Source organism: Gorilla gorilla, chromosome 23 (genome assembly GCF_029281585.2).
Source record: "Gorilla gorilla gorilla isolate KB3781 chromosome 23, NHGRI_mGorGor1-v2.1_pri, whole genome shotgun sequence".
Classification (NCBI taxonomy): Eukaryota; Metazoa; Chordata; class Mammalia; order Primates; family Hominidae; genus Gorilla; species Gorilla gorilla.
In genome coordinates, this window is record NC_086018.1 from 22471803 (window position 1) to 22479621 (window position 7819).

The 7819-nt window shown below is 56.3% G+C and overlaps 1 protein-coding gene across 6 annotated transcripts; it reads right to left on the reverse strand.

Moving 5' to 3' along the window:
* Positions 1 to 2661: 2661 nt before the first annotated feature.
* On the reverse strand, positions 2662 to 7813 carry LOC129529624 (glutathione hydrolase light chain 2-like). Of its 6 annotated transcripts, none has more exons than XM_055375334.2 (5): positions 7684 to 7813; positions 4038 to 4247; positions 3679 to 3806; positions 3270 to 3577; positions 2662 to 2965 (listed from the first exon to the last, which is right to left on the reverse strand). In XM_055375334.2, exons 2-5 carry the CDS (start codon positions 4211 to 4213, stop codon positions 2819 to 2821), a joined length of 759 nt encoding a protein of 252 aa, XP_055231309.1. In that variant the 5' UTR covers positions 4214 to 4247; positions 7684 to 7813; the 3' UTR covers positions 2662 to 2818. The 6 variants fall into 6 exon arrangements, with proteins under 6 accessions (XP_055231309.1, XP_055231313.1, XP_055231312.2 ...); XM_055375338.2 differs by having other exon boundaries at positions 4038 to 4225; positions 7684 to 7793; XM_055375337.2 differs by lacking the exon at positions 7684 to 7813 and adding an exon at positions 7623 to 7661.
* Between the last annotated feature and the right edge of the window lie 6 nt (positions 7814 to 7819).

A 7819-nucleotide genomic window follows, 5' to 3' on the forward strand; every position in this document is an offset into this window, starting at 1 on the left:
CTACCAGGAGCTGAAGTGCATTCCTGGGCTTAGGCCAGGCCACCCACCCACCCGCTGCAGTCCTGGAAGCTCAGAGGCCTGGGCAGCAGGAACAGTGGAGACAGCAGCGTGGGGGATGTCCCCCCTCCTCTCCCCACCATCCTGGTCAGGCAGAGGCCAGGGTGCAGGGACCGCCCGAGCAAAGGCCCAGGGAAAAGAATGGGTGTCATTCTGGTCCTGACCCGAGGCACAGCCAGGAAGGTCCCTGTGGGGAAAAGAAAGAGATATCAGACTGTTACTGTGTCTATGTAGAAAGAAGTAGACGTAAGAGGCTCCATTTTGTTCTGTAGTAAGAAAAATTCTTTTGCCTTGAGATGCTGTTAATCTGTAACCCTATCCCCAACCCTGTGCTCACAGAAACAAGTACTGTGTCGACTCAAGGTTTAATGGATTAAGGGCTGTGCAGGATGTGCTTTGTTAAACAAATGCTTGAAGGCAGCGTGCTTGTTAAAAGTCATCACCACTCCCTAATCTCAAGTAAGCAGGGACACCAAACACTGCAGAAGGCCGCAGGGACCTCTGCCTAGGAAAGCCAGGTATTGTCCAAGGTTTCTCTCCATGTGACAGTCTGAAATATGGCCTCGTGGGAAGGGAAAGACCTGACCGTCCCCCAGCCCGACACCCGTAAAGGGTCTGTGCTGAGGAGGATTAGTAAAAGAGGAAGGCCTCTTTGCAGTTGAGATAAGAGGAAGGCATCTCTCTCCTGATCGTCCCTGGGCAAAGGAATGTCTCGGTGTAAAACCTGATTGTATATTCCATCTACTGAGATAGGAGAAAACTGCCTTAGGGCTGGAGGTGGGACATGCTGGTGGCAATACTGCTCTTTAATGCATTGAGATGTTTATGTATATGCACATCAAAGCACAGCACCTTTTTCTTAACCTTGTTTATGACACAGAAACATTTGTTCACGTGTTTTCCTGCTGACCCTCTCCCCACTATTACCCTATTGTCCTGCCACATCCCCCTCTCTGAGATGATAGAGATAATGATCAATAAATACTAGGGAACTCAGAGACTGGTGCCAGCGTGGGTCCTCCGTATGCTGAGCGCCGGTCCCCTGGGCCCACTTTTCTTTCTCTATACTTTGTCTCTGTGTCTCTTTCTTTTCTCAGTCTCTTGTCCCACCTGATGAGAAACACCCACAGATGTGGAGGGGCAGGCCGCTCCTTCAGGTCCCTGAATGTCCTTCCTCAGGAAATGATGGGGGAAGGGGCGATGAGAATGAAGGAGAGGATTTAAGTCCCTCACCCCCCGAGGTAGTCCTGGGCTGAGCCCCATGGGACCTGGAGAACCAGGGTGTACCCCACCAGCGTGTCGGGTCCAGGAAGCCTCGTGGCCAGCTCCCACTTCTCTTGCTGCTGTGCAACCCAGAGCAAGGCCTGCCCCTCCAGCTTCAGTCTTCTCCCCTGCAAATGGGGCCACGGCCTTTCCTCTCAGGCCAAAATAAGGATTGAGGCCGGGTGCAGTGGCTCACCCCTGTAATCCTAGCACTTTGGGAGACTGAGATGGGGGGACTGCTTGAAGTCAGGAGTTAAGACCAGCCTGGTCAACATAGTGAGACCCCATCTCTATTGGTTTAAATTTTTTTTAAAAAATTAAATAAATAAAATAAGGATTGAGGAGTGACTTGTACACCATTTGAGCCCACCTCCATCTCACCCCTGCAGAGCCCCAGAGACACAGCCCTCCAGAGCTCAGACCCAGTGGGACTTGACTCCACAGGCAGAAAACCCTGTTTGTCTATGGGCCCTTTGGAATCACCAGGTCTTCGGGGATCCTGAAGGATAGCCCCGACCTGGCCTCACCTGGCCCCTGGCCCCAGTGCCCCTGGTGATATCCAGGTGCTGGGCTGTGATCACCGCCTCCCACCAGCCCACCTCCACCAGCCCTTCCCAGAACCCTGCCCCAGGTGTTGGAACTGTGCACAGAGGAGGGAGCAGGCCCTGAGGGAGGCCTGGAGGGGCTGCCGATGGTGAAGGCTGCTGTGTCGAGCTGTTTCCTTCCGGACCCACTCCCTCTGGGCTGCGTCCCCGGCTGGTCCAAGCCCTGATCCCTGGGATCTGGGGACATCTTCCCGTTTGCTGTTCCCTGAGAACCAGGCCTCCCTCTGGAGAGGATCACAAGCTTGGGTTTCACTCTGGGCTTAAACTTGGAAACCCCCCAGGGGCGTGGCTCTGACCGAGATGTTTTCCTCCAGCCTGTTGCCCAGTTCCCATTCCTCGGACCTCAGCTTCACCTCCAGTGTCATCGGCAGGGTGAGCTGGACGCCTACGGGTCTGAGAAGGCGCCCGGGTTCCCAGCATCAGCTGGCCACCCTCTGCCTAAGAAAGTGCCAGGGTCGTGGCACCCCCTGGTGGCTGATCCTAGGTAGTGTCACTGCCCAGCCCCAGTAAGGGAGGGCCTGGCCCCAAAGTCCGAGGGATCAGGGTGGGAAGGGGCAGAGCTTGGTGTGAACCTTCCCCTGGCCCCCAGCCATGTGCCTGGCTCTCCCCATGCTGAAGATGCTGAGGCTAGTTCCAGTGCCCGCATTGTGAAGATCTCCGAATCCCACCTCTCTGTTCCTCCCCAGCCAGATGGCTCCATTTCACACACAATACACTGAGGCCCAGAGAGTGGGGAGACAGGCCAGGGAGGCCACCTGGAGCCTGGCACAGTGGCCTCATTTATTGTGCTGCTCTGCTGCTCACAGGAGAAGCCCGTCCCCCAAAGTCCTCTTCCTGGTCCTGGTGAGTATTTTGTCCCTGGATTGCTTGTCAGCCTTGTCCGCCTGGAGCAATCAGTAGCCAGCAGGTTCCCTGCCTTTCCTGGAGTCCGAGGCAGCTGCCCAGCCACCAGCCGTGTGGACGATGGCTTGCACCACAGCGATGAAGGTGGACGCGATCTGGGTGTGATGGTGCCGGGTCTCCAGGGCTGCAGTCACTGCCTGGGGGTGGGAGGAGAGGGGAAGCCTGAGCAGGGCTCCAGATGCCACCTGAACCACACCTGTGTGGTCACAGGCCTCAGCCCAGGTGGTGCCATTTCAGGCCAGGTCATCAGGAAGAGCAGGTTGGGGCCTGCTGGGTCTCATTGGAGCAGGGGGCTTGGCCCTCATGGCACAGGGGCTCCAGATGGCCCAGGCACTAGAGAGAGGACACCAACCATTGTCCACTCTGTGATGATCCAGGCCTCCAGCCCAGGATGCCCTGGGGCCCCACACCGTGACTCAGTTTCTCCAACCCCCGGCCCACCTGGTCAATGTTTCTCTCCACTGTCGTGACATTGGGCAGAAGCTGGTTGTGCAGCCGGGGCTCCTCCACGGCCCGCTTCACGTCATAGTCGAACCAGAGGTTGTAGATGATGGCCTGGGGCATGGGAGTGTGATCAGCATGGCTTGGGGGCTGTGCAGGATGGGCACGGCCAGGGAGAAAAGGTGTGACACATGCCAGTGCAGTGGCCGTGGTGATCTGTGTGCCCCCAGCAGCTCCCACCACCATCCGGACCTGGCCGTCCTGGCCCACCATGATCGTCGGGCACATGGACGAGAGCGGCTGCTTCCCTGCGGCCGATGGGAGAAGACAGGGATGCCCGTCAGCTGCCTGCCCAGGACACCCGCCCCTCTCCACCCCAGTCCCCCACCCCCGGACCTCCACCCCATACCTGGCTGGATGAAATTGGCAGGTGAGGGGGGTACCCCAAACTCGTTGGTGATGCTGGGAGAGCTGAAGTCGTCCATTTCATTATTGAACAGGATCCCGCTGACCGGGGAGCAGACCTTGGAGCCAAAGCTACCGCCCAGCCAGGTCAGACAGTGCCCGACCTTGTCTGGCCCAGCCTGGTCCCTATCCACCCACTGAGGCTCAAACATACTCACTGAGAGGCCCAGGATAAGCTACCAAGGTTGGGCCTCAGTTTCCCACCAGGAAAAGAGGTGAGGAGCCACCTTACTGGATAAGTGGGCAGTCCCTGGGCCACCCGCCCCTGGCCCTTTCCCACCCAGGTGGCCCAGCAGCCCCTACTAGAGGTTGATGGTGCTGGTGGCGGACACAGCACTGCCGTCCTCTGCGACGACAGACAGGTGAGCAGTGCCCCCATCAACCGGCGTGTAGAACTCGGGCTTGTAGTAGGAGATCGGGTGAGTGGTGTTGTCAGAGATCTGGGCCCGGAGCTGGGCAGCGAAGAACTCAGAGGTCATGTTGCGGACCACCTGCCGAGACCCCAGAGCTGGCCTGAGGAGGTGGGGAGGGAGGGTGGGGAGGGGGCACAGGTCTCAGAAGGCCCTTGACTGTGACTCTGACCGCAACCCTCTGGCAGCCACAACCTTCCGTGGCTCCCCAGGACCCAAGGGCAGGCCCAGGACCTTGCATGGCCAGTCTGGCTCCCTGTCTCTGTCGCGTTCCAGCGACTCTGAATGTCTGTCTGCCTGGTCCTCAGCCTCCAGACCCTTGCTGCATTCAATCACTCATTCCTTCATGCAAAAAATATTTCTAGAGTTTGCACTGCATGCCTGGCACTGGGGAATCAACGGGGAACAGACACTTAGGTCCTGCCCTCATGCCAAGAAAAACAAACACACACAGGGAAAGTGCTGAAACCACAAGCCAGGTAAGGGGAATCAAGAGGCATGAGGTATGGGCAGAGTGGTCAGGGAGGGCTTCTCAGAGGAGGCAACGTGTGAAAAGAGCCTGGAATGTGGCCTAAATGGTCAGTGCAAAGGCCCTGAGGCAGGTGGTATAGGCTGGTGAGCGATAGGCAGAGAGTGAATGGAGTGGGGTGGGGAGAAGAGGATGAAGATGCAGGCTGGGGCCCATCCCACAGGACCTCCTAGGTCCCATAACAACTGGCTTTTGCTCTGTGCCATGCAGGCTTAGGGCAGAGGAATGAGCAGGCTGGGGAGTGTTTTCACAGGGTCCCTCTGGCAGCTATGACGGGGATAAGGATAAAGCCCAAAGGGGAGGCTGTGGGTATCCACCAGGCAAGAGATGATGGCCTGGGTGGGAGAAAGAGAAGAATCAAGGATGGCGCCGACTAGCGAGGTAAACCCTGCAGAAGGGGCAGGTTTGGGGATGGTCACGAGCTTGATTTTGGATACTTCATCAGACCTGAAGAGCATGGGTGAACGTATAAAAAAAATAAATAAATAAGCATGGGTTCACGGGCAAGGGCGGGCTGAGAGATGAACATGGAGGTATTGACATTGAGTGGCTGCTGGATGCCATGAGCCTGGCCAAGGTCCCCAAGGCAGTGGCGAGGAGATGAGGAGGTCAAGGAGGAGACAGAGGATGGACCCGAAGGCCGAAGAAAATGCCTCAAGAGAGTTTCAACACCGGGCGCGGTGGCTCACGCCTGTAATCCCAGCACTTTGGGAGGCCGAGGCCTGTAATCCCAGCACTTTGGGAGGGGGATCACGACGTCAGGAAATGGAGATCATCCTGGCTAACACGGTGAAACCCCGTCTCTACTAAAAATACAAAAAATTAGCCGGGTGTGGTGGCGGGCGCCTGTAGTCCCAACTACTCCAGAGGCTGAGGCAGGAGAATGGCGTGAACCCGGTAGGCGGAGCTTGCGGTGAGCCGAGATCGGGCCACTGGAATCCAGCCTGGGCGATAGAGGGAGACTCCATCTCAAAAAAAAAAAAAAAAAAAAAAGAGAGAGTCTGACTCTGTTGCCCAGGCTGGAGTGCAGTGGCGCGATCTCGGCGCATCACAATCCCTTCCCCGTCCCCGGGTTCAAGTGATTTTCCTGTCTCAGCCGCCGGAGTAGCTGGGACTACAGGCGCGTGCCACCATGTCTGACTAAATTTGTATTTTTACTAGAGACGGGGTTTCACTATGTTGGCCAGGCTGGTCTCCAACTCCTGATCTCGTGATCCGCCCGCCCCGACCTCCCAAAGTGCTGGGATGCGTGAGCCTCCACGCCTGGCCACTATTTTTTCTTTTTCTTTCGTGTGTGTGTGTGTGTGTGTGTGTGTGTGTGTGTGTGTGTGACGAAGTTTCGCTCTTGTTGCCCAGGTTGGAGTGCAATGGTGTGATCTCAGCTCACTGCAATCCCCGCCTCAGCAGGAGAGCAGGAATCGTCAGTGATTCACTGGCGGATCTGCAGCCATTGTGCGCGCCAGGTCTTCCCATGTCTTTTGTGCGCGCGCCCCTTCTTCCAGTACCTATCCTGCGGGCGTCCCCTAGCCTCCCGCCATTGCCAGCAGGTGCTGAGATCGCGCCATTGCACTCCAGCCTGGGGGACAAGAGCAAAACTCCATGTCAAAAAAAAAAAAAAAAAAGGATGAAAATTTTGGAAACATATGGAAGAAATCAAATGGATTTCTAGCTCAACTAAATCGTAATTATTCAGTGTCTAGTTTTTCCAAGAAACCACATATTTCATGTCCACAATCAGGGCCACAGTCCCAGCTCTCAAGTGTGGTTGTTTCCTAAGCAAATTGAAGAACACAGGCATAAAAGTTCATTAAATCAATAAACCTTTTTCTCTCTGTCTCTCTCTCTCTCTTTTTTTTTTTTTTTTTTTTTGAGACGGAGGTTCGCACTGTCACCCAGGCTGGAGTGCAGTGGTGAGATCTCGGGTCACTGCAAGCTCCGCCTCCCGAGTTCACGCCATTCTCCTGCCTCAGCCTCCGGAGTAGCTGGGACTACAGGCGCCCGCCACCACGCCCGGCTAATTTTTTGTAGTTTTAGTAGAGACGGGGTTTCGCTATGTTGGCCAGGCTGGTCTCCAACTCCTGACATCGTGATCCGCCCGCTTCCGCCTCCACCTCCCAAAGTGCCACCGCTCCCGGCCTTTTTTTTAGGACAGAGTCTCGGCCCGGCGCGGTGGCTGACGCCTTTAATCCCAGCACTTTGGTAGGCCGAAGCAGGCTGATCACGAGGTCAGGAGATCGAGACCATCCTGGCTAACACGGTGAAACCCCGTCTCTACTAAAAAATACAAAAAATTAGCCGGCTGTGGTGGCGGGCGCCTGTAGTCCGAGCTACTCCAGAGGCTGAGGCAGGAGAATGGCGTGAACCCGGTAGGCGGAGCTTGCGGTGAGCCGAGATCAGGCCACTGGAATCCAGCCTGGGCGACAGAGGGAGACTGCGTCTCAAAAAAAAAAAAAAAAAAAAAGAGTCTGGCTCTGTTGCTCAGGCTGGAGTGCAGTGGCGCGATCTCGGCGCATCACAATCCCTTCCCCGCCCGCCCCCGGGTTCAAGTGATTCTCCTGTCTCAGCCGCCGGAGTAGCTGGGACTACAGGCGCGTGCCACCATGTCTGACTAAATTTGTATTTTTACTAGAGACGGGGTTTCACTATGTTGGCCAGGCTGGTCTCCAACTCCTGATCTCGTGATCCGTCCGCCCCGACCTCCCAAAGTGCTAGGATTATAGGCATAAGCCACCACGCCCGGCCTCTTTTTTTTCTTTTTCTTTTTTTTATCTGGAGACTGAGTTTTGCACTTGTTGCCCAGGCTGGAGTGCAATGGTGCGATCTCAGCTCACTGCAATCTCCACCTCAGCAGGAGAGCAGGAATCTTCAGTGATCCACCGGCAGATCTGCAGCCATTGTGGGCACCTGTTCCTCCCGCGACCTTTGTGCCCGCCTCTCTCCTTCCAGTACCTATTGCATGACCCCCCACGTCCGCCTCCCGCCATTGCCAGCAAGTGCCTGGCGCGGGTACCTGGCTGCGCTTATTAATCCGTTAAGCTCGCTCTGTCACGGGCGCCATTATGTGCTCACGCGCCCGCTCCCTCAGGTTTAAAAGGCGCGCTGCCCGGCAACAGAAGAAACTGCTGGCTTAGCCTTTGGCCGAGTTG

What these genes read in the sequence shown, in the direction of transcription:
- LOC129529624 (XM_055375337.2), bottom strand. Translation starts at nt 7,657, where the DNA reads ATGGCGGGAGGCGGACGTGGGGGGTCATGCAATAG. An exon ending in CGTGGGGGGTCATGCAATAG is followed by an intron (nt 4,248 to 7,622) that starts GTACTGGAAGGA and finishes CCACCTCCTCAG; the next exon opens with GCCAGCTCTGGGGTCTCGGC. An exon ending in TGGAGAGAAACATTGACCAG is followed by an intron (nt 2,966 to 3,269) that starts GTGGGCCGGGGG and finishes TCCCACCCCCAG; the next exon opens with GCAGTGACTGCAGCCCTGGA.